At 45.1% G+C, this 26,353-nt stretch overlaps 1 protein-coding gene across 3 annotated transcripts in view; it reads right to left on the minus strand.

Moving 5' to 3' along the window:
• Positions 1 to 490: 490 nt before the first annotated feature.
• Positions 491 to 26,353, minus strand: part of TRAF5 (TNF receptor associated factor 5) — a 45,972-nt gene continuing 20,109 nt past the window's right edge. For 2 of the 3 annotated variants that reach the window (XM_019976670.2, XM_070768636.1), the window contains 10 exons: positions 18,962 to 19,180; positions 18,175 to 18,232; positions 16,316 to 16,417; positions 13,568 to 13,732; positions 12,872 to 12,949; positions 12,468 to 12,542; positions 9,819 to 9,911; positions 5,785 to 5,925; positions 4,240 to 4,408; positions 491 to 3,581 (listed from right to left, as the gene is read on the minus strand). In XM_019976670.2, the coding sequence (XP_019832229.2) occupies positions 3,004 to 3,581; positions 4,240 to 4,408; positions 5,785 to 5,925; positions 9,819 to 9,911; positions 12,468 to 12,542; positions 12,872 to 12,949; positions 13,568 to 13,732; positions 16,316 to 16,417; positions 18,175 to 18,232; positions 18,962 to 19,179 (1,677 nt within the window). In that variant the 5' untranslated portion in view covers position 19,180 and the 3' untranslated portion in view covers positions 491 to 3,003. The remainder of the gene's footprint in view (positions 3,582 to 4,239; positions 4,409 to 5,784; positions 5,926 to 9,818; positions 9,912 to 12,467; positions 12,543 to 12,871; positions 12,950 to 13,567; positions 13,733 to 16,315; positions 16,418 to 18,174; positions 18,233 to 18,961; positions 19,181 to 26,353) is intronic. The other variant, XM_070768637.1, reaches the window with a different exon arrangement.

The following is a 26,353-nucleotide window of genomic DNA, read 5'->3' on the forward strand; positions in this document are numbered from 1 at the left end:
TTCTCAGAATTCTTATGTAAGGTGAAGGCCCATGTCTGCAACCACTTTCAAGAGAAAAGAGGTTGTTGCAGCGTGGACTGATTGTCCAAGGGCCTCCACAAAGGGTTCGTGGCACTCTGTTCCATTTGTGTGTGTTCAAGATAGGTGCTGGGAATGGACCCTGTGACTATTTCTTGTTTCTCTGAAATCATCATATTTGGAGACCAAGCGTCAGAATTCAGATCTGTTGAGGTGTGTGAGTGTGTACTCCACCTCCATACCCTCCTTGAATCCTGCACGCACCTTTCTCAAGGTTGTTAACTCCCCGTTTATGCCTGCTGTGTCGTTTTCTTTTCATCAGAAACTGAATCAGGCCAAAGTGGAATAAATTTAAACCTTACAGATACAGAATAAAAATAACTGTTTGGATCATAAAAATGGAAAAATAATTTCCGTGGATCAATTTCCTTACAACAAAATTCACAACTCTTATTTTGTGAGAGAGAAGTGCTTTTTATTATAGAATACCTTGTTCTGTGTTCACTGTTTGAATGATGAAGGGACTCTGAGCTTATAAGCAAACCATGCCATAAGTCATACTTTTCATGTAGAGAAGTTGGTTAAAACACAAAATCAGTGTTTTGATAAATTCACTTTGAAATGTTTTTCACATCAAAGGCTTAAAACTAGTCACAACAGTGTGCTCTTCCTGCTCCTCAGAACACAAGGATGACTTTGGACCAGATGAGAAACACTGCGGACCAGCACACAGAACCACCAGCATCCAGCTGTGTGGTCTACAGAAAGACTTGCTGACTTTGCCTGAGAGGATGGGCTGACCGCCAGCTGCACCCGAGTTCACCAGCACCTGCAGGGTGGTTCTCTACCAGATTTCTTCTGTGAACTCAGGGCTTTGAATTTAACCCTTTGGGAAGATTTGTGTAGTATGAGTCTTTGATATCTTGAAAATTTCACAGGGAGAGAGGAAGAAAGTTCCAACTATTCCAGAAGTCACTGGTATCAATCATGCTGCTTCTGTGAGGTCAACTGATCAAGATTTGTAACGTGTGTGCTTGCCTGTACACGCTCAAGGGAGCCAGCCTAGTGTGGGTAGTGCTCAATGGCATAACAAGAGTGAAGGCCCAGGAAAACTGGGTAGTTTTGGGTTAAGCTCAGGCTTATCAAGAGTCTAGGCTTCCCTGGTTGCTCAGGCGGTAAAGAGTCTGCCTGCAGTGCGGGAGACCCAGGTTCGATCCCTGGTTCGGGAACAGCCCCTGAAAAAAGGAATGGCAACCCACTCCAGTATGCTTGCCTAGAAAGTCCCATGGATGGGAGCCTGGCAGGCTACGGTCCATGTGGTTGCAAAGGTCAGACATGACTGAGTGACTTCACTTCAGGCTTATCAAGAGTCAGGGCTTCCCTGGTGGCTCGGTCACTAAAGAATCCGCCTGCCAATGCAGGAGACGCTGATTTGATCCCTGGGTCAGGAAGATCCCCTGAAGAAGGAAATGGCAAGCCACTCCAGTATTCTTGCCTGGGAAATCCCACGGACAGAGGAGCCTGGCAGACTCTGGTCCATGGAGTTGCAAGAGTCGGACACGACTAAACTACTACCACCATGTCAAGAGTCAGGAGGGCTTTGTGTAGACTTGTATTTACACTCTCAGACCCATACGGATAGACATAGAAGAACACGTGCTTTCTGTTCTTCACAAAGTACTCAGGGCTCTGACAAGAAACATCGTAAGTTTACATAAACGCCAATTTTCAAACCAATTTATGAACTCAAAATTCTACTCAAAAAGAAAAAGACACTCTTCTTAGCCATCGATTTCAGATGGGAGTTCTGATTTCCAGAGGAAATTTTAATGGTGTTATCCCTAGGTTTTAATTCCTCTTATCCATATATGACACTTTCTCCATCATATACTAAATTCTGCCCATCCTAATATTAATTTGCTATAATTACCAAAATATCTGTAAACTATGTTTAAACATGTATGTATATATTAAGTTGAATCTTCTGAAATTGCTAACACTTGATCATTTTGTTTGTAAATAGTTCTGTCATGTGGTTTGACCTAATAACTTTAGCTGGATGGCTGTATCTCTCTCTATATATACTATGCAGTGTTTTCTGCTTTACTTCAGCAGGAAGAATGAAAATACTTACTTTATTCACAAGTTCTTATGCAGCCTTGCAAAACTGTGCTTGCTGACTACTGGTAAATTTCATGAAAGTATTAAAAGTGTAGTAGCTTCCACAATACAGTATTTAACCCAAAAAAGTCTGATCCAAACTGGGTATACTGACTTTGAAGTACACTACCCATCTACTTGGGCTTCCCTGGAGGCATAGGTAAAAAAATCTGCTTGCCATGCAGGAGACACAGGTTCAATCCCTGTGTTGGGAAGATCCCTTGGAGGAGGAAATAGCAACCCACTCCAGTATTCTTGCCTGGAGAATTCCACAAACAGAGGACCCCAGTGGGCTGTAGTCCACAGGGTCGCAAAAAGTTGGACATGACATAGTGACTAAATAACAACAACCACCCTACTTAACTACTCAACTGAAATAGCCTACCCTAAAAGATAGCTTTTGTAGGCTTAAGGTCAGTTCTAGAATCCACAGGCCAAATATAAAAATACCAAAACACTTTCGATTAGAAGTTCTACTAATACATCTGTGTCCTCAAAGACATTTAATATTATAGAAGACTGAGACCCTGAGACCCCACACTAAGCACCAGTTAAAGAGGTATGCTTCAGTCCTTACGTTTAAGGAAGTTAACGTCTTTGAAGAGATATAAAAATATAAATAATGAGAAGATAGTCTGAGTATTATAAGTTTCAAACTGGGACAATAAAATGTAAAAAGAAGACAGCACTTGAGAAACCTTAAAATGACTTCATACGTTAAGGACAAAAAGCCAAGTACAAATATGTACTGAGCCCAGATTCAGTCCCTACATTAACCACAGGTTCTGGATTCAAGGAGTCCTTTTATCCCTCCAGAAGCAATGATTAGAGATCCTCCAGGTCAGTTAAGTCCACAGCCACTTTCAAGAAGAGGGTATCATCCTTAATGTAGGTGTTCTTGGCATTCTCCAGAGTGGAATGAGCCACAAAGCGAGGACAGCCGGAGGCGATGTTCATCTCCCCGTCGGGTCTCTTAAAGCTGCTGCTGTTGGGGTCCGCCTTGAAGGTCTCCATAATGTGGTTCTTTTTGCCACTCTGGTCCAGAAGCATAAGGGTCACCCTCTGCCTGAACGGCCACTGCAACAGTGAGTCAAACTCCCCTCGCATCACCACAAAGTACAGAGACAGGTGCGTCCCCTTCCCAGACCCGTCCCCGTTCAGGTAGGCTCTAGCGCAGAGGCGGTAGCCACACCGGCTGGTGTAGAAGGGCTGGCTGAAGATGGATACTGTGTGTCCGTCCAGCGCCTCCTTCTTCTTCAGCTTGTAGTCTGTCACCTTCCAGATGAGCTTTCCGTTATAGCAGGCGCTTTCTAGCAGTTTAAATCGCTCTTCGTTTTTATTCAGCTGTGCTTTATGAATATTAATGTGGGCATCATGTTTGTTAGTCTCCCCTTCCAAAACAACTGCAAAGAAAAAAAGATTCTGAAGGCCTTAAAGCTGTCTTTCAAATATGCCCAAAATGAAATTTGGTTATCCAAAGAGAATCAATAGAATTCTGACATTCCCAAAACGAACTGAATTCAATGTCCACCAATGTGACATCCATGTTAATAATACTGACTCCATGATTCTCATGTCTTGGAAAGACTGGCCCCAAGAAAACCCCAATGCGTCCTCTTGAACTGAAGCTCCCTGAAGTGTAGAGAAGACCCACTCAGCACGCGTCTAGCAGGCTTTGGCATGGTAAGCCCCACTACATTCTAACTGGGATGCTTTCAAATAGCCAAACGTGTCTCTGCTTTTCTATACTTGAAACAATGTTCCCTACCACATCTTTCCCCTAGCTTTCTCATTGTCTGCTCTCCTTAACAAACCATCATTCCCTATTCTTGGAATTTCCTGGCCTGTTTCCACCCTGTCCTTGTTCCAGTTCCCACTCAGGGCCCTTCATCATTTTTGTCTGAGTGCCCAGAACCTCATATTGTTCTGCTTCACAAATACCAGACTCAGCACTGTGGACCCTGGATGGCTGTGCCTCTCCACTGGCCCATTTTCTTGTTTCTGTGAACACATGCAGAAGTCATGAAGCACGAGAAGGGAAGCAGAAGACATTAGACATACCTAGTCTTTGGTCATTGGTTTCCAGCAGGGTGATTTTCTGTTTCACTGTATCAATTGCTTCCACCAAAGGCTTCAGATCAAATTTACTCTGTTGCTGGTTAGCCATTTGTAGTAACTGACGCACCTGAACTTCTAGCCAAGCAGACTTGTCAATGTGACTGGCAAGAACCTTTCAGTACAAAATAGATCAACACGTCAAAAAAACATGAATGATTCTTTGAGATCACATTTTTTCATCTCAAACATTTCACCTTGAATTAACCAATTAATGCAGTGAAAAAAATGCACGGTTCAGAAGAGAGAGGATAGGATGTCAGAGAGATGAATCACCTAATACCTTCCTCCCCGCTCTACAGTATCTTGGCTCCTGTTTCAAATCTTTGAACTGTTCTTCACCTGAGTCTTACTTCTCCCTTGGATTTTCCCCTCTTGGTTCTTTAGCCTATCTTTGTATTTATGTTCTCCCTGTCTGTCCTCTTGCCTTATCACTTCCTTCTCCGTCACAACGCTTCTGATTCACTCCCGCTCTGCGAGAGGGCAGAGAATGTGCTGGAAGAAGGCCCATCTGTTCTGGTCTGAGCACGGCAGGTGGTACTCAGTGCCCCAAGATAAGGCCTGAACACTTAGTTGCTCTCTTTAGATGGAAGGGATTAAACAAAACTACATTTCTCCCGCCCTCAGTGTCTTCACTCTTGACTGGTTTTTGTGTTAGAAAAAGGTCAGAATTAAGATAACAACAATTGATGGATTTCCTTTTTGCTATACGCAAACACACACACATCCATACAGTATGCGGACAAAGTATGGAAATGACATGGCCTACATTTTCTGGTATAATCCTCAAAAAGATTGCCCATATCACATTATGAAATATTTTGCACTATAAATTTTAAAATCACAATAAAGACATTATTCTTTAGAAATCTGTTTATGGTTACTTAACAGTCATGATTTACAAAGTAATTTTTGCTCTATTTTAGTAATGTGTAAAGCATTTTCTTCCCAAAGGAATTAATAGTTTTACTTTGTTGACTGCAAAATGCAGAACTACAGATGTGCTCAATAAATCTGAAGTCAAGTGACAAATATTGGGTCAATAGTGACAACCCTCATAAATTGTGTAAAAGTACCGTACCAGTGCAAACGTGTACTGGCATGGCTAAGTGCACTGGGTTATGTAAAAGATCTCTATTCTTAGGAAATACATTGCGAAGCGTGTAGGGGTAAAGGGCTATAATAGGCGGCTTACTCTCAAAGGGTTCAGAAAGAACACCCACAAAGAGAGAGAGACAGGGACAGGATGGGGGCTAAGGACAGGGTTGGGATGAGGCAGGGGAGACAGGATGAAGGAAGCAAACGGGACAGAACACTGTCGACGAGTGAATCTGGGTGCGGAACACACAGGTGTTCTTTGTACTGTCTTAGCTTTGCACCTTTGGAATTATCTCCATTTAAAAAGTTAGTTTCTCCATTTAAAAAGTTAGTTAAAAAGCTAACTGGCTGTGAGGTTAAATCTGGGTTATGAATAGAAAGGCCATTTCTCACCTGCATATTTGAGAGGAAGCTTCCATTTTTGCCAAACAACTGTGCAAATTGCTTGAACTCCTTTTCGAATTTCTTTACCATTTCTGCTAGCTGCTGGATTTTGCTTTCTTTTTGTTCTAGGCTCTTATATAAGTCAGAAATCTAATAACAGGAATATGAATGAAGTAATTTAAATGCATGCAGACAAGTTAAAATAATTTGAATATAGTTCTAGGAAAAGACTACAGGTAAGAAAGTATGTTAAGGAAAAATATATATACATATTTATAGAAAATATTTACAGGTAGATTACTATATAATTCTAAGAAAACGTTTGAAGGTACTTCAAAAAAAGAGAGATCCACAGATTTCTCGCCAGCCTCTGCTGTGTGTAACCCACTTTGAGGGATCATCCCATGCTAGTGACATCACTTGATTAAATTTGCTGAACTGGTTCTTGTCTTTCATTTAGTACGTACTTACTAAACACCTAGGACTTCCTGTAGCTCAAATGGTAAAGAATCTGCCTGCAATGCAGGAGACCTGGGTTCAATCCCTGTGTTGGGGAGATCCTCCGGAGAAGGGAATGGCAACCCACTCCAGTATTCTTGCCTGGAGAATCCCACGGACAGGGGAGCCTGGTGAGCTACAGTCCATGGGGTTGCACAGAGTCGGACATGACTAACTACTGCTACTAAACAACCACAGAGTTCGGATCACCACACCACGTTAGATGCTGTCTGCACGGTGTCAACAGTAATAGCTGCAATTTACTATCCAGTTATTATATTAACTAGCTCTTTTAATCCTCAAAGAACCCCATGAGTTGGATACAAGGGTCAGCCTCATTTCATAGATAAGGAAACAGAGCCAGAGAGTTCAACCTGCCTAGTATACTGCTGACAAGTGGCAGGCAAAACACACCGCCTGTCCGAATTTGTAATCCCTTTGAGGGAAACAACTAAAAACCTCTGAGTGATCCTAGACAGCCTTCTCTTACCCCTACATCCATTCAGTCAGCAATATCTGCCAACTTTAACTCCTGACACAAAACGAAACAACTCTTACAACCACTTCTCACTGTACCTGTTTCAGCCTGGACTGTTTCTCACCTGGGCTGCTATGATAGCCTCTTAGCCAGTCATACACTGTCCCTCACACACACACACCTGAAGAGAAGCTCTACGGAGCTGGACTGGCATGGGTCCTATAGTCCACTGGAACTCCAGCAACTGGTTTGGTGCCTGGCACCAGTAGGTGCTTGTAAATATTTATTAAATGAATGAATGAACATTCCCCTCTGTCTTTAGCCTTGTTTGCCTCCAAATCATACTTCATACTGTGACCAGAAGAATACGAAGTGACAAATCTGGTCTTGTCATCCCTCCTACTTAAGCATCTCTAGTGGACTTCTTTACAGCCATACAGGGCCCTGTACAATCTGCCCAGGTCACCCTTTCAGCCTCATGCCCGTTCACACACTACACACCTTCTATTTCAGGCCGTGTGCTCAGTCACTTCCTCCTTCATCTAGAAACAACCACTTTTTAAGCATCACTCAAGGGGATATCCTCCCAGAAAGTATTTCCACACTAGTACCACCTACCTAGGCCACCTCTTAAGTTACATGACATCCTGACCATATTCCAGTATATAACTTACCCTCATGATTCCTATTGCCTTTTTGGTTATTTTGGTCATTTTTTCTCCACTAAATTGTTGAGGCTACATGTCACCAAAGCCCCTCACAGTGGCTGGCACACAGCAGGCATTTGATACGTGTTTTATAAACGAATGCACAAATGGCCACGACAGCCATCTGGTCTCTGGCTCCAGAGTCTTCTGCTTATAATCTCCGCCCTCATCCCATGCGCACCAGACCGTCCTGACCAGAAGCGAGCTCAGTGTCTCCTCCTCACCTCTCCTCCCCCACCTCTAACCCACTCCTGTTTGTAGGGCCCATCTCGGTTAATAACACTGCTGCGTTCCCTGACTTAGCTACAGCACATGACTCCAACCTGCAAATGTCTCTTAGCCCTCCCTCTCTCTACCCACTGACAGAGCTATGGTCACGCCTTCACCTTCACCTTCACCCCCACCCACCACCACCTCCAGTACCTTGCTTCCACCTAATACTGAACTGCTTATTATGTGCCAGGCACTGTGCTAAGAGCATATAAATATATGTTCTTGTTCAAGAACATATATAATATATGTTACATGTCATATAACATATATATATAATATATGTTACATGTCATATAACATATATATGTAATATATAACATATATTACATATATATATATATAATTTGACCCTCACTACAACCCCATTTTACAAATGAGGACACTGTGGAAGAGAGAGGTTAAGTACCTTGCCCAAACTCATATATGCTGAAGCAGGTCTCAAACCCAGGCATTCTGGCTCCAGGGCCCTCACTCAGCAATTGCCAGGCTCTTCTGCAACATCTTTCTGCCTGCTTCTCTGTCTTCATTCTCTTCTCTCCTTCTATCCATCTTCCTTGCTACCAGCAGCTGTCTTATTCTTAACCAAACAATTAACTGGCCAAGTATCTTCCTATTTAAAAATACCTGTTGACTCCTTATACTGGCAAACATTAGTTCCAACTCTGGCCCTTAAATCCTTTCTGAAATAGGGCAGAATATGAATAAATGTTTAAAATCATTGAATGCATAGTTTTCTAAACTTCTTGGCTTACATGGAAGGCCATTTCAGTCTGGACCCAGCACACCCAGCCTCCAGCCCTTCCCTCTCTTACACTCCGGTGTCTCTCCACCCTCTGAACCGCACTTCCTTGAACCATCATGTCTCTCTGTCTTCACATAAACTTTCCCCTTCTGGACTATCCACTTTCCACAACATTTTAACTGATAGACCGTCTCTTTCTTCAAGTCAGTACAGCTCAGATGTTTACCTTGAAAAGCCTTCCACACTCCCACAGGGCAAACTGCTACAGCCTCTGTACCCCAGCACGGGGCACCCCCATCACATGTGCTATGGGGACAGCACCTTATACATTTACATTTTGGTGAGATCTTCAAGGGTAGGTGCTGGTTCTCCCCTGACCCAGTGTCTGCAGCAACTAGCCTTGTGCCTGACACATGGCATATGTTTGTTGAATGAACGGATAGGTGAAGGAGGCACCTGTTACAGAAAGAACTTGGGAATGGCTCAAGGCAGCATGCCTTCTACCAAAGTTACAGTGTAATCAGGCTTTCTATTTTTCTCCACCATCTGACCCTGAAACTCATATACCTACTTTAATATGGAATCAGATAACATAAAATAACCTGTAGCAATAAAATTTAGCACCCTCTATGCAGATGGACGGTTTCCTTCCCTACCAGGGTTTTAAAAGTCTGATCCTCTGTGATGCCCTAACAAAATGATGAACTGTTGGAATAATTACTCAATAGAATCAGCATTGAATGTTGTCCACTATGAACATACCAGGGACTACGGCTGGCATTTGCATACATAATTTCACTTAATAATAATAATTCAGTGAAATAAATATGTACGTATGCATTGATTAGGTTGCAAAGTTAGTAAGTTAAGACTTATTACAAAATGTATAATACCCACAGTGCCCAGAACAGATAGTCAAACGTTGTTTCAGGGTAATACTGATTTCATTTAAAAACGCCAAACACCTACTAGGCTCCTACTAGGGAATAACCAAGAGGTGTGTGGGTAGGCTGCAGAGAGGCAGTGTGGAGTACCCTGGGGAACACTGGACTGACAATCAGGGGACATGGGTTTGAGATTGAATTCTGCCCCTTAAAGTCATAAACACACCAAAATTTCTTTGAATTTAGTTATTTCATCTGTTGGTTGAGGGGGCTGGACCCAAAGATCTCAAAGGCACTTTCCAGCTTGATGTGCTCTAATCCCAGGAGTCTGTCTGGTCACTTAGTAGAAAAACATCTACCTCCAGTGGACTTCCACTTAAACAGAGGAGACTATAAAAATGCCAACAAGTACAAATCCCAGCAATTCTGTTGCCTCCCTTTATAGTTGAACCCTTGATTACCTGCTCCTCTAATTGGAAGTTCTTTTCTAAAACCAGAAGCATGTGGTCCCGTAAGGCCGAACGCTCATGTTCCTGCAGGTTCCCCCGTTTATCCTTTAAGACAAAGAGAAACGTGAGTCAGGTTGTTGAAAGGCTTCCAACATGAGGGTGGTGGCAGGACATTCTGCTAAAGCTGAACTTTAACAACTTTGCTGACTTGTCTCAAGGTGGGTTTCAGGGAAAAGGATCCCTTCCAGGCCCCTTTTACATCTTTACGATTCTTTGGTACCCAGAAGACACAGAGAGTCAGGCCACTATCAAAATTCTCAGTGCTGCTTTCCTTCCTTGCCCTGTGCTGTGTTCAGACATTCAGTCGTGTCTGACTCTTTGTGACCCGATGGACTGTAGCCCGCCTGGCTCCTCTGTCCATGGGATTCTCCAGGCAAGAACACTGGACTAGGTTGCCATTTCCTCCTCCAGGGATCTTCCCAACCCAGGAATTGAACCCAAGTCCTTGTATCTTCTGCACTGGCAGGCAGATTCCTTACACCAGTGCCACCTGGGAAGCCTTTCCTTGCTCTAGGAGCACATGACTGAGGGCTGAGTGTAGTTATCATCAGCTCTCAACTATTCCATATAAAACCTGTCTCCCTGGTGGTGGGTTACCTACTGATCAGCCTACCGAGCAAACTTCTCTACCACTTTTTACCACTGTCTTGCTATTGTGGGCAGAAGGTGAACTGAACTGTAGTTTCAGCCCATGCAAATTTGTTGCCCTCAAAATAAAAGTATATGTTTGCAAGAACAAATGGTTACTTTTTCCCTGATCCTTAAAATTTCATTGCAGGTTGCCTCTATAACTAATAAAAGCAAATGGTACAGGTGACCCATAGAGTCTAAGTAAACATTTATCATCAATTTCCCTTCAGTTGAGGGTTGGCCCTCTTCCAGAGCACAACTCCCCCAGCCATCCCCAGCTCTGGCACTAAGGTAAGTCCTCAAATAGAATCCAAATGGGAGATGGACCCTAACTGTAGAGAAGAATCCTTTTAGAGCTGGAAAGCAATTCTGTGTTTCATGTGTGAGGAAGATAAACCCTATGCTTTCTGCAGCTGAGACAATTGTGGTTTGATATGTGACACATTTATGGACTCTTCACTGATTTTTTAAAGGTGTTTTTCAAATAGCTTAAAAAAAATAAGAGAAACATATGCTGGGGTCAAGGGCTTCTCCAGTGGCTCTGTGGTAAAGAATCCACCTGCAGTGCAGGAGACACAGGAGTCATGGGTTTGTTCCCTGGGTTGGGAAGATACCCTGGAGGAAGGAGGGCATGGCAACCCACTCCAGTATTCTTGCCCGGGGAATCCCATGGACAGAGGAGCCTGGCAGCTACAGTCCATAGGGTCACAAAGAGTTGGACAGGACTGAAGCTACTGAGCATGGTGCAGCATGCCTGTGTCAAACAACACAGCAAGCAGCAGAATGAAAAGTAGAAGTCCCCTTTTCTCTGTCCCCACATCCAATTCCCTAGTCTCACTCATCAGAGTCAGCAAAGATATACATACATTTTCAACACAGTGAGGTCATAGTGTAAGTAATTTAAAAAATATATACCTCATGCTTTTTATCAGATGCATAGTATTCCAAAATATGAATATATATATATATATTTTTTTTTCACTTCTGTGGATTTTTTTGCTAAATACAGTAGTTCCAGCTTAGCCACAGTTTTGATATCTGTGGTTTCAGTTACCCATGGTTAATCATGGTCCGAAAATAAGAAATAGACAATTTTAGAAAATAATTCATACTTTAAATTGTGAGCTGTTCTGAGTAGCATGATGCACTCTTGTTTCTTCTTGCTATATCCTGCCCCAGAGGTGAGTGATCCCACTGTCCAGGTATCCAAACTATACATACTACCCACCCATTAGTCACTTAGTCGTCTCGGTTATCAGATTAACTGTTGCAATATCAAAGTGCTGTGGTCAAGTAATCCGTATTTATTCAATAATGGCCCCAAATGATGCTGGCAATTCAGGTATCCTCTTGCTGTGCCTAATTTATAAATGCGTAACTTTATCATATGTATGTTATAGGGGAAAAAACATAGTATATATAAGGTTTGGTACTATGGTTTCAGACATCCATCGAGGCTCTTGGAATCTATCCTTCATAGACAAGATATATTTGCTGTGTATGTGTGTTTGTTTAGGTGTGTGATCATTGCATACTTATGAAAGGATATCTGTGAAATAAATTCCTAGCAGTAAAATTGCAAGGTCAATGTGTCAGGTCACATTTTTATTTTCACAGATATAAGCAAACCTCAAAAAGTAGGTATTATGAACTTTATGTATATATAAACTAATTGTTGTGTTTCTCTGGAGAACCCTAATACAATTGCCAGTCTTTTTTTTTCTATTCCATATATAGTTATTATAAAACATGGGCTGTATTCCTTGTGTGCATTATATATATACTTGTAGCTTATTAATTTTATACATAGTATTTCTTAATTCCCTACTCCCATCTTCCCTCTCCCTACTGGTAACCACTAGTTATTGCCAGTCTTACAGTTTCACAGACACTGAATGTCCTGCATCCTGAATGGAATCAGAGTAAAATGAATGATACAGCAGAAGGCAGACAGACACAGTCACTCCATACCTTTACAGCACAGCCATAGTTCTTAAAAGGACAGTCTTGTTCAGCTTCAGGACACACGGCCAGGTGTTCATCCACCTGTGAAACAGACAGCCTCAGGCTATAGAAATGCATCCTGACTCTCCAGCTACCTGGTATAACTGCAGTCAGCAGGGAGCCAAGGGTAGCTTGAGGAGAAAACAGGAAACAGAAGGCAAAAAAGCCAAGCTGAGGCTGCCTAACATGGAAACAGAGAATTCTCAGGGAGAAGAATCCTCAGGGAGAAGGTGAGGGAAGACAAAACCATGGCCATCATGAGGATAAGGTAAGCCTCGGGCCCCCGCCTATGGGATTTTATCAAACACACACTGTAATGAGTACTGAACTTTATCTTACGTAAAATCACTGAGAGAATTATTTACACTTACCTCAGTTCTTGGAATGGTCTGCAAACACTTGTTGGGACAAGATACTGGGTAGTCAGGACACAGGTTTTCCTCGTGATTCTGAAGCAACGAAAGGGTGCTGAAATAAAGGCAACCTGGCTTCCAAAGGCTCCCTGTATGCCCTCAGAGTGTGTGCACATATAACCCCTTGGGGACCTATGCAGTGTGGCTCATCCTCTACAAGAAGGTACAGCCTAGCAGCAAAAAGGTTCCTGACGGTTGTTTTCTCAGTATAAACGAGTTCAGTTCTCCAATTATTCCAAAGAAGGGCAGAGGCCATGGGGCCGGCAGAGGACAGATGATGCACGTCACTGGCATGGCTTCTTTGGCACATGTAAAAGGTACCCACACTTTCTTCTTACGCCTGCATCCTGCCTCGCCAATTGTCAGAGCATCCTGAGGACAAAGAGTGTGGTCCCCTCCTTGTGACTCAGCTACTAGTGTGCACTTGGCCCACTCACACTCAGCAGGTAATCAAACAGCATTTTTGCCAATGATACATGAAAAGAGACCTACCAAGAAGGCTTTCAGCTTTTTATAGAACCCTCAGATAAGTTATTCTTTAGGCCTCTTTCTGCACAAAAATAAATTCAGAAAAGTGCTTCTGGTACCCCATCTGATTCACTGTGACCACTCAGGCAGAATTCAGTCCCATAAAGATGCCTTTTTTTTTTTTACCTGTAGATTGATGACTACCACATCCTTTTTGCAATAAAGGCATTTTTCCTCTCGAAACTGGCAGTATGCGCTCAGATGCTCTTTCAGATCTTTGCGAAGGACTGGCTCCCGACAGTTTTCATTAGAACACTGCACAGGCTGGAACAGGCAGTGCTGAAGGTGGTCCTGCAACAGGCAACCACAGGCCAGTGGGGCACTGAGCAGGGCACTGGGAAGGGGAGCGGCTGCCAGGCCTGGGGAGGGCGGAGGTGGGGAGGACCTTGGGCCAGCAGGAGGACAGCTGGGAGGGCTGGTGGGGGAACCACCTGCTGCCTCTGCTGAGGACAGGGCATGGAGAGGGCTGTCTGCATGGAGGCTGCGAAAGCCAGCCTGGTCTGGAGGACAGGGCTTCGAAGATGGGTGATGAAGGAAGCATGCTGAGTTTATCTTAGGTCATCTACTAACCTGATCACGTTCTCAGGTTAGTCTTTGAACATCCTCCTTAGCGCTGCCAATTAATTTACCAGCTCCTCAAGGTCATTTCTTTTTTCGCCCTCCATGCCCACCCTCAGCACCAAGTCCAAATCTCTGCACTCTGTTGTTGTTTAGTCACTCAGTTGTGTCCAACTCTTTGCGACCCTGTGGCCTGTAGCCCACCAAGCTCCTCTGCCCATGGGGATTCTCTAGGCAAGAACACTGGAGTGGGTTGCCATGCCCTTCTCCAGGGGATCTTCCCTACCCAGGGATCAAACCTGCATCCCAAGCATTGGCAGGTGTTTTCTTTACTGCTGAGCCACCAGGGAAGCGCTGGGTGGTAAAAGCTGAAACAGAGGGCTGAGAGGGAAGAAGAGAAGGCCAGCTCCTAAGTAAGTGAAGGAAGGGGAAGGACTGGAGGAAGGAAAGCGAGGGAGAGGGAGCTGTCCCAGAGGCAATAAAGCAGAGCAGTGAGAGGAATTCAGGAATCAGAATCCCAGGCCCAGGAGAAGCTTGGGTCAGCCCTGTCAAGTCGGGAGACATTCTTAACCAGCACTTTAGAAAATGATGACACGGACAACGTTCGGTCCAGTGTTGTTCATGTTACAGATTTTTACAAGCAGGCCAGTCTTAACAAGACCTGGGGATAACACTGCAAGTTCCTGTGATGCTGACAAGGTGTCAAAATCCTAGTGGGCTTGTTCCCTACCACAAGATCCTTTAAAACAGGGCTGACAAGCTACAGCCCTTGGGCCAAACCTGGCCCACCACTTGTTTCTGTAAATAAGGTGTAACTGAGAACACCAACAAGTATTTCTTCCCATGTTGGCTATGGCTGCTTTCCCTCCAAGATGGCAGAGTCAGGCAGCTGGGACAGACACTGGCTGGCAAAGTTTAAAATATTTTCTATTTGGCTCCTGAGAGAAATAGTTTGCTGACCCCTCTTCTGAAGGAAAAAAAAAAAGGGCACATAGTTTTTCTACAGGAGGTAAATAAACATTATAGCTATTCTCCTTTGCCTCTAGTAATGACAGTGACAGCTGAAATCTACATCTCCAAAATTCATGGATGCTACCCCTCAGCTGTCACCAAAACAGTCAACATTCATCAAGACTCTGCACCCTGTGAAATCCTACAGCTTACCACACAGGTGACGGAGAACAGGGAGTAAGAGGAAATATTAATACGAAAGAAACAGGTGAAGAGAAACCATCCACTATTCTCCAGAAGGTGATGATCTGGTCACGAGAGCTGACCAATGGCCATTTGAGCCTCATTTCCTTCTCAGGCTTAATGACAACCAAGTTGGTCAAAGGACTCTACTATAGGACCTGACTATCAAAACAAGTGGTGAGGGACTGTCTCAGGAAAACACAAAAACCTTTCGTGAACTTCCAAAGAAATTCTTGGGTTAACAGGGAAATCATCTACGCATTTCTGAGCTCAGTGCCTGGGGGTTTGGAGGAATGCTGGGAAAAGGACTGAATCACTAGAAATACATTCCACAGCATGGTACGGGAGGGTGGGAGGGGAAACTTGCAGCAGTCTCCAAGCAGTTCCCTGGAAGCTAGAGACGTCTGCCTCACATTCATTCATGGCGTGATGGAACCTGACCTGGGCCTGCTCTGGCAAAGCCGTGTTTCCTGCTTCCCATTTAACGGCTTTCCGCTGATGGATAGGAGAGTAACGGAGGGCAGTTTCATCTGAAAGGAACTTGACAACCTGTCACCTCCCCTATACCTTGCTTGTCCGCATCTCTTACCCACGTTTCACCTTCACACTGCATCCCAGCTCTGTTCTGGTCTGCGTCATCTTCGTTTAGATCATAACTTCTAAGAGAGCAGGGCCCATAGCAGCCAGGAAACACCCACCCCAGCACCTGCAATGCTTCCAGGCAGGGGACCCCTTACAACTATGTCTTTCTGCAGTCATGCCCTGGAATCCCAAGTCCTTCACAGTTTTCCAAAATGACGTGTCCTTGGCTCGACCATTTCTTTTGCCCAGCATGTGCCATTCTCTTTTGAATCAATGAACCTGGACCTGTAATTCAAGGTCTAGCACACATTGTTATGTTCTCCATGTGTTCCATACAAAATGAATCTCTTCTTGTGAGATTCATTTCATACCTTAGCCCTTGGCATGCTACACTGTAGCCAACTGTATTGCTAGACAAAAATTTTCTGAGGGCCACCCACCAAAACCATGTACCACGCTTAGCCCAGGAACTTACACATAAAAATGTGTTTAGTACATGACACTGGAAAATGGCAGACACTGTTCATGAATAATACCAACCTGGTATCGTCCCAGAATAATCTTGGCATTACATCTGGGAGCATTTTTGCAAAACACATACAAATTGAGGACTTCCCTTTTGCAGCAATTATCTTTAAACACCTAAAAGATAAACATAATAGATTCACACACTCCAAAGCTTTAGAGCAACATGAAGGAATCTATTATTAATTTGGTCTTCAGTTCATCTCAAAAGTTGGGTGGAAACTTCCAGTCAGTGGTTGGAATGGAAATACCAGATTCGCCACCATATAAGAAAAGACCGTCTCAGATACATCTGACAGGCCACCAGACATACAAGCCAGGTAATTCAATGCTTACTGCAGTAGGCTGAAGCTGGGGGAAATCTGGTGATGAACTTGACCCCACATGCTCAAAGGTCAGGAGGTGGGGCTGTGGATGGGGGCGATGCTTTCCACTTCCTGTCCCAGGGTAAACGTTGTATTAGTCATCAGGTGGTATCACTGAAGCTCTGCTGACTTATGTTTCAGCACAAGCCAGGGGCTGGCAAACTTTCTCCATAAAGGGTCAGAGAGTAAATTATTTTCAGCTTTGTCAGCCACGTTGCAATGTCCTCTGTTGACACTATTCAGCCTGCTATACACAATACTTAAGTGAATGGGCATGCCTGTGTTCCGATAAGATGTTATTTACGGGCACAAATGTGAATTTCATATGATTTTCACATGTTACAGAACATTGTTCCTTTGATTTATAAATTTTTACTTTGAAATAGACTCACAAGAAGTTGCAAAAAACAGTACAGAGTTCCTGTGTATCCTTCTTTTGATTTTTTTCAATGATTTAAAAATATAAAAGCCATTCTTAGCTCACAGGCCATACAAAAACAGGTGGCAGGCTGGATCAGTCCCAACAAATCCCACGTTGTAGTATGCCAACCCCTGGCTAGTGGGTGAGACAGACACAAGTACAGCTAGGCTTATGGAAAATGCATTATAAGAGCAAAGAGAAGGCACACATACCTTTACTAAAAAGACAAATAACCCACTTAAAAAAATGGGCAAAGGATTTGAATAGAAATCTCTACAAAGAAGATATCCAATCAGCCAAGCACAGGAAATAATGCTCCATGTCATCAAACACTAGAGCCTCAAAACCATGAGGTATCTCTTCATAACCACTGCTGCTGCTGCTGCTAAGTTGCTTCAGTTGTGTCCGACTCTGTGCGACCCCATATACGGCAGCCCACCAGGCTTCCCCGTCCCTGGGATTCTCCAGGCAAGAACACTGGAGTGGGCTGCCATTTCCTTCTCCTTATAACCCCTAGGAAGGCTACAATAAAAAAGATGGATCACAACAAATTTTGTCAGGGATTTAGAGAAATTAGGAACTCTCACACCTTGCTGGAAAGAATACTGCTTTGGAAAACAACCTAGCTGGTTCCTCAGAATGTTAAACATAGAGTTATCACGTGACCCAGTCATTCCGCTCCTAGGCACACACCCCAGAAACATGCACACTTTAAAGGAAATTTTACAGCATATGCATTGTATCTCAATAAAGCTATTATTACACTTAATAAAAGAAAGTTTGAGAGACTAAACAGATGAGAAAGTGAATTGCAGGAAATAGGATGTTTCATTTCTGCAAGCAACTCACAGTAACTGGAGCTCGGATAGAAAGAGGGTAAAGAGGATGTGGGTAAAAAGACCTGGGGATTCAGTAAGGACCCAAAACTCCTCTCTCGAACAGGGGTGGGAGTGGGGTCCAACCTGACCACACAGCAGAGGAATCTGGACTCCAAGGAAGGGTCCCCCTCCTGCTCTCTTGCTTCAACTCCTCTGTCCAGTTCAACCTAGGACACTGGCTGCTCCATCCCAAACCAGGGATCGTCTTACCTCCTGAGATTTGATCACCTCCTTATCTACAGGGCAGAGTGGGACTGTGTCCAATTCTCTGTAAAGAAAAGTCAAAATGAAGCCAGAGTTAAGGGTTGACCTCAACAACCTTTCTAAGAGCAGCCCCAGCACTCCAGCCACACTTGACCCCTTGAAGTCCCCCCTGAGCAGGCCAGGCCCCATCTTTACTCATGCTGTTCCCTCTTTCCAGAAGGCGCCCTCTGGCACCCCAATTTCAGCACCTCCTCAGTGAAAGTCCTGAAAGTCCCATTCATCCTCCAGGATGTGAGTCCAAGAGGGAGTCCCGCAGACAGAGTCAAATGTTCTCTGCCAATGTTCCCTTGGCGGTCCTATGCTATCACACTGTACCACCACCTGTCTCCTCCACTAGAACAGAAGATTCTAGAGGGTCCTGTTTCACACTTAACCTCTAACACTTCACCTCTGTGCCCTGCCTCAAGGCAGGGGAAGGTCAGGGCGCCTACAAGAAAGACCCTCTTGGGAGACAGGTCCTTCCCGGTGTAGACTGTGCACAGAGGTTGGCCCTCGCGTGCAAAACAGGTGTGGTCTGAAAAGGTGACGATCAATAGGATAGTGGGAAGAAAATGAAGGTTATACTCCTCAGGCTCTCAGAGAAGGGCCCTGGGAAAGCCTGTCCCCAAATTTGTGGTTCTGTGGGCAACCACAGCAATTCCCGAAACCCTGATCTTAGTTGAGCGGCCACAGATGGCCGCTCCCGGGAACACGCTGGCCGCTTCTGGCGGGAGCGGAGGCCCCGCCGGCTCACCTCAGGGCCAGGATGCACTGGTGGCAGAAGCGGTGCCCACAGCCCGTCTGGTGGGGGTTGTGAAGCACTGAGTGGCAGAAGGCACACTTGTAGCGCTCTTCCAACCGCTCCACAAACTGGTACTCCGCGTCGGGCTCGAAGTCCAAGGAGATGGAGTTGCCAGAATTCTGGCGGGTGAAACCACAGGGCACTCCTCCTTGCTCCTCAAAATAGGCCATCCTGGGGGTCAGAAGAGAAGGAAAACTCAGTGTACGAGCATCAAAACCGCCAGAGCCATCGGGTGTTTTAATTATTTTTTCCCTAATTGGTGAACATCACCCACAGGGTCCTTCTGTCGTGACTGTGGAACAGTGACAACCTCCTGCCACTGGAGGGCTCCCGCAGAAGGGAGCCAGATGGCTTTGGGGTGCTCGGGTGAGAGTCTAAACCAGATGACTTTGAGCAGGGTTGTATGAGACTTCAGCTCTTTGTCCATCAAAGAGCTAAATTATCCTTCAGTGGGGCTACATGCTTGGACAAAATACAGCCAAGTGTTAACTACATTCTGAGTAAACTCATTATGGATTTTGCTTCCACTCAGTTGAGAAAACTGAAACAAATGTTGTGTTAACAAGCAAGAATCTTGCATGCCAATATATTTCTTGCAAAATATATAGATATATCACCACCACCAAGCCATACCGTTTCTCACCTGAGCTGAATAAAAGCCCATTAACTGCTTTTCCTTCCAATCTATTCTCCATACTATAGCCAGGGTGATAGTTTCCCAAAAACACTATGAGGGAAGGTTATCTCTCTTCATCATTCCGTAGCTTCCCAGGGCTTCTACGTTAAAGCCAACAATGCAAAGCATACTCCTCACTCAGTAGCTTCCTGGGTGTCCCCTCCCCTTGCTTCATGACTCCAGCCACACAGGCTTTCTTTCTAATATATCATGCTGTCTCTAGCCCCAGGGCCTTTGCACAAGCTGTTGCCTCTGTGCTTCCCCCTATCCCCTTCCATTCCTCTTCACTTAGTTAACTCACATTCGTGTTTCAAATTTCAAGTTTCATATTCTCAGGTAAGCTTTCTCTTCTTCCCCTAATCTGTTAGGAGGCCAATTCACTAGTCTGTAAAACACTTAAAGCTTCCATGGAGTAGCTGGAGGTATGAGTAAGGGTATTTGTGAGGGGTGGAATTTTTGCTATATAATCCTACTGAATTTTTGAACATGAATATATTACCTATCCAAAAATTTAAAAATATACAAAACCAAAACGCTATTCACCCACTGTTGTATCTATCATAGAACTAGGTTCTTTCCCTTCAGAGCAATGCTTGATTTGAGACTGGATATGCATTTGTGTGGTTATTTTATTTATATCTATGGTCCTCTGTGACAAACAGATAGCATCTGGTCTTGCTCACTGTTGCATTTCCAGCCCATAGCACCAAGCCAGGCGTGGAGAACAACTCAGCTATTTGCTGAGTTAATATTATTGAATAGAATTTTTTTCAAAACCCTCAACAGGGCAGCTATAAGCAGTGTTGGCCTCTAACACAGTGATTCTTTTTTTTGGTGGGGTGGGGGAGTAATAGAGGAGGGAAATTAAGAAGTACAAACTTCCAGTTACAAAAATAAATGAGTCATATCACAGTGATTCTTAACCTTTTCTGAGCAAGGACTCCCCCCACCTTTGAAAATCTGATGAAAACTCTAGACCCTTCTACCTATGAAATAGCACAGACACCTCACACCTGGACCTTTAAGGACCCTGGGGACCCCCACTTGTGGCCCCCAGGTTGACAAGAGCTCTGCATGCCCGGCATGCTGCTCCCCTTGGCCCAGTGCCAGGAGTGATGCTCTCTGTGTCCGCAAACGGTGAGAGTATGGGTGGTCCTTGGTGAAAGGACAGAAGTGACGTCCTCCTGTGCGGTTGTGGTACAGGAAGGCCTGGCCTTCAGGCTTGCTTGCTTTGGCCTGTTCTCGGGATCCCTCATGAGTCTCCTGTAGCGGATGAGGTCAGCTGGGCCTGGGAGCAGCTGTGTGTGGCCTGACCACATCGGTGGGAGAGGACCAGCCCTATTCAACCTTCAGCTCTGCCCAGGTCAGCTGCGGCCCTGTCCCACTGCTGCCATGGTCTGAAGCTGGGCTGTGGCCCGGGCAAATGGAGCAGAGAAAGCAACTGACCTCTTTCAGCAAATCAAGCTTTCTCTCTGGACAAGCTTGGCAGACGAGGGGATTTTTTTTTTTCCTCCCACTTATCCTGGGGTTTAAGACCAAAATTCCACCTTTCTCCTCTCTGTATGTGTTTCCTACAGAACTTCAAGGGTGGCAGGTGAGCAGACCAAGATGTGGTTGTTCCCCTTTTAACGTGGTTTACTCTTGAGATTTAACAAAATTTTAGTTATGAAGATAAAGAGGCACAGACCTTGATCTACACACATGACCTGATCACCAAGACTGGAGAACCTATCCCCACTGCCCTGACCTGCCCTGTGTCATCTAGTCCCAAGCAGGAGGACAGCTCGCATTCTCTGCCCCTGGAGGACACTCTCTCGAGACCAGACTCATGTCTGAGTCACAAAGCATTTAAATTTGGGCCCTCACAGAGATACCCTAGAGCAGCAGGCCTGTTTAACTCCAGAACAAGGCAGGAGGATGTACAAAACGCAGTTAGGGTTCCCCTCCACCACATTCTCTCCTCTTTCTCAGCACAAGAATCTAATGCACTCATCTGTGTGTCTGTCCATCTTTCTCTATTTTCCACGCAATTTTGTTAGGAACCCAAAGCCACTCCACAAAATAAAATCCCTTAAGAAATTTGAGGACACCAAAGAGATTTTGTTTATGTGGGTTATATGTATTAATATTTACCATATTTGAGCTTAAAATTGAGAAACTAAAAAAAAAAAACTCTTTATTAATTAATTCACTTTAAGATAGCAATGGGATTTCCCTGTTGGCTCAGATGGTAAAGAATCTGCCTGCAATGCAGGAGACCTGGGTTCAATCCCTGGGTCGGGAAGATCCCCTGGAGAAGGGAATGGCTTCCCTGGTGGCTCAGTGGTAAAGAACTTGCCTGCTAATGCAGGAGACATAACAGATGTGGGTTTGATCCCTGGGTTGGGAAGATCCCCTGGAGGAGGTCATGGCAACCCACTCCAGTATTCTTGCCTTGAGAATCCCATGGACAGAGAGACCTGGTGGGCTACAGTCCACAGGGTCACAAAGAGTTGGACACAACTGAAGTGACTTAGCACCCAAGCACACAAGATAATAATGATCCAGTTACATGTTAACATAAATCATATTTTTATGAAAAATAATCATTTTCCAAAAGAAAAAAATTAGTAAGAGTGGCATTTAAAAAAATATATTTTTGCACATCTCTGTTTGGGCTTAAGAGAAGATAGCTGGATATTCATATCTACTCTGCATTCAGTGTTGCATTATCACATGTCACGTAGCTTCTGCACACTCATAAAAGGAGAGTAAAAATGGAAAATGACATCTTAGTATTATTATGCAGACAATTTGCCCATGCAGATCACCTGAAAGGGTCTCAGGGAGCTCCAGGCAATGGTGTAAATGCCAAACATCTGCTCTCCGTGGGGAAAAGTTGCAAGTGAAAGTTGTCAATTCTATGCCAAAACATACCTGAATGACATATGAGCCCACTGGCTGTAGGAAGCCCACATCCTAGGAACAGCCGCTCCAGTACCCTCAGGGCCCCTCAAGTCCACTTTGGGGACCACTGCTCTATCAGGCTGCCCGTTGGCCTGCCCCTTGTCAGTCTTTATTCCGACAGGCCCAGCATGTGACCCTCACAGATAGTCTCCTTCCACCTGCTGAATGGCCCACAGAGGACCACACTCACCCTACCACTGCGTGTCTGGCCCGGCCCTGGTCAGTATGCCTAGGTCATCCAGTGACCTTGTTCACTCTCCAAGATGTTGTCTTGTCCAATATATGTCCTTAAGCAATCAAATTTTCATCTCATTAAACACCCAAAAAAATAAGCACTTGTGTTCTGCTATACAATAAGGACTTGCGATGTTTCAGGGCAATGTTCTTAGCCAAGCAGAACCAAGCAGTAAATTTTCCCAGAGCAGGGTCTGTCTCCTTCCTTTGAAGCTCCATCAGGCCTGTGACTCAGCTCCAAAAATGGAACCGATGCACTGTGCTTGCTGACGTTAGAGAGCCCCAATAATAGAACTATAAAGGCTGATGTTTCTTTGTCTAACAAATACATTTCTCTAACCACTTCAACATTTCCAGCTGGTACTCTGTCATTCCTAGGAGGTTATTTAGTGGAAATGAGTAAGAGCTCCATTTTATTAAAATCTTTCCCCTCTGGGTATAATAGCTTATGTAACAGGAACAGCCAAAGATTTCAGTTCTTATAAATAAGAAAAAAAAATCATCAAAATTACTTTTAGAGCTTGTATATCTCCTTACTGCAGTAAACAGTGCCTTATTCCTGCCATCAATGGAATTATAATGGTCCTCCTACTAAAGAGTTATTAACTCAAACCAAAAAAGACAAGAGAAAATGACACCCCATCTGCTCCCTAAGAACTCATACTGAGTTCCTTTTAAATGTTATTTTTAAGCTTCATAAACTGATGCATCTTTTAGCTGAGAATTTTCTAGAAATTCCAAAGAAAGTCTGTGATGTCGCTATTTAAATTATTTCCTCCCTCTTCCCCTTCCTCCCTTCCCTTCTTTCTTCCTTTCTTAAGACACTTTGTCATGCGCTTTAATATCTGGTAGATCCCGGGCCTCAACTTGACCCCACTGTTCTTCTTCACTTAGATATTTCTTCTTATTCATTTTTGGGGAACACATAATAAATAAACTAACATTCTGAAACAGCATTTGGCTTTTAGTTAGAGTCAAAAGGGCACAAGTCTAGCAGAATTCAGTCTCAGGTGAAAATAGGAAGGTCTGTGTCTGTCTGTCCACACTACCTCCACAGTCTCCCAGCATATCATATAGATTAATGAAGGTTTGGAAAACTGAGGAATGCTTCTATATATCATGTTTTACTTCATAATACATAAGCCCAGGAACTGTCTTCAGGGTTTTCAATTTTTAATCATTGAAAATTCAAGATCAAATCCCAGAGTGAAAAGGGCACTGGACCAGAGACCTGGGCTCAAGCCCTGCTCCGCCACTCACTTGCTGTGACACGTGGGGAGACATCCCAGGGCTTCCTTGTTTGTACATGCCTGCATGGACTCAGCACCTACGTGCCCCAGGCCAGGTCCTGAGAACACGTAGACCTGTGACAACACGTCTGCCCTTGAGGGTCTCTAAGAGGAGCAGCGGAAATCAGACCCGGGAATGATACATGACAACACTTTGGAGGCAAGTCCCATCAAGAGAGATTTAAACAAGCTGCTGGAGCCCAGGTAAGGGGTAGCCCATGTGAGTGGTGTAGCATCACACACCACTTTCTGAGGTGTGTGATGATTCCAGAGAGAAGAAAACATCCCCACTGGTCTTGCAGGAGGAGGAGGCATTTTCTAAAATGAAGTAGATAGAACCATTTCCCAGAGGGTATCACAAAGTTCTGGAGCAGTTTAATGATTAACTGTAGCTGAACTTGGAATTAGGGGAACACACCATTCACCTGCCTGTTGGCTCTCAGATCCACCCTCTGCCCTGATCTGCACTGTGAAGAGAGCTGGCCCCCCAAAACACTGTTTGCAGGGTTCCCTGGCTTCTGGCTCGGTTCAGCCAAGGCGAGACACTGGCAGGAGACTGCAGGGTGGGAGGAACGGAGACGTAGACGGTTGTCCCCTCATCCCTCGGTGCTAGGCAGCATCTCAACAGTGACTGGGCTCCTCCTCGGCTTTCATCCCCACCAATGGCCGCCCTCTCTGTGGACGAGCTCCAGCAGGCAGGTCCCCAGCTCCTAAGCTCTGGAAACACCATCTCCTCTCTTCGTCCCGTCCGTTCTAGAGCGGGTGGGCAGCTTCCCGCCGTGAGTCCTCTTAGAGGGGCCTCACTCCAGGCTCCGTGTGGCTTCCCAGATTCACCGTCCCCCGTGGTGGAGCCGTTTCCTGTGTAACCGAATCCCCTTCCGGGAGCGCCTCGCGAGGCGCCTGTGAGAGGCGTGTGGTGAGGGGGCAGGGCACGCCGTGAAGACAGGGGGTGCCGGTAAGGAGTCCGGGTTTTCACTCCATGGTTTTCAACTTTGGGGGGATGACAGACACAGAAGACAGGCCCAGGCGGGGAGCTGAGGGGAGGAAGCACCACAACGGGCCAAAGGAGGATGACGATGGCCTGATCTAAGGCAGGAGCGGAGAGGAGCCATGTTCGTGAAGCGTTTCTGAGAGAAAATGCTAGATTCCGAAACGGGTCTGATGGAAGGGCTGCGGGAGAGGACACGGAGGAGGACCCGCGGGTTCCAGTGCGGAGGACTAAGTGACGAGGGCACCAATGAGACAGGAGGCCGGACGGAAGCAGAGCAAGTGGAGAATGTGGGGAGAGGCAGAGCCAGGGCCAGCCTCAGGGCAACGGGGATGACTCAGACCAGCCGACCGCTTTCCACCATAAACTACACGGTTCCGAGGAATGGCGACATTTTCTTTGGGCTAAGGATAATTGTTTTATAATTGCACAAGGATATATATATATATATATATATACCTTTGTTTTTTTGTTTTTTTTTTTTTTTTACCTTGGCTGTCATTTTAGTGATGACATTTGACATAACAGGTTTATAACTATGTCAGGAACACAGGATCTGGAGAGATAAGACATTCCAGAGCAATAGCTGCGGGGGAGCTCCAGGAAGCTAGTGCGGGAGTCTGCGGTCTGGTCCTGCCCCAGCACAGCCCCTGCTCCCTACTTGGGACCGTTTATTTATTATTCTTGCCTGTGCTGGGTCTTTGTCGCTGCATGGAGGTCTCTCTGCCCATGGAGGCAACTGCTCCATAAAGGGCTTTTCTTCTTCTTCCTCTTTTGCCACCTCCTCCTTCCTCCTCCTCTTCCTCTTCTTTTTCGTTTGGTTTTTAGTTCTTGTTTAATTTCCCTGCTAGTCACTCTTCTTCCTGGAAGAGCAGCATCTCAGAACACAAGGGCCAGCAAGTGGGGCTACTCTTCAGTCGTGATGTGCGGGCTTCTCATTGCCAGGGCTCCTCTTGTTGCGGAGCACAGGCTCTAGGCATGAAGGCTTCTGTCCTTGTGGCTCCCGGGCCCTCGAACACAGGCTCAGTAGTTGGGGTGCACGGGCTTAGTTGCTCTGCGCCATGTGGGATCTTCCCAGATGGAAGATGGAACCTGTGTCTCCGGCATTGGCAGGCGGATTCTTCACCATTGAGCCAGCAGGGAAGCCCCCTGTGTGAGATTTAATAGGTGCGGCTTCCCCCCAAGGTAACCCCCATTCAGCTGGTATGACC

Source organism: Bos indicus, chromosome 16, assembly GCF_029378745.1.
Source record: "Bos indicus isolate NIAB-ARS_2022 breed Sahiwal x Tharparkar chromosome 16, NIAB-ARS_B.indTharparkar_mat_pri_1.0, whole genome shotgun sequence".
NCBI classification, from domain to species: domain Eukaryota; kingdom Metazoa; phylum Chordata; class Mammalia; order Artiodactyla; family Bovidae; genus Bos; species Bos indicus.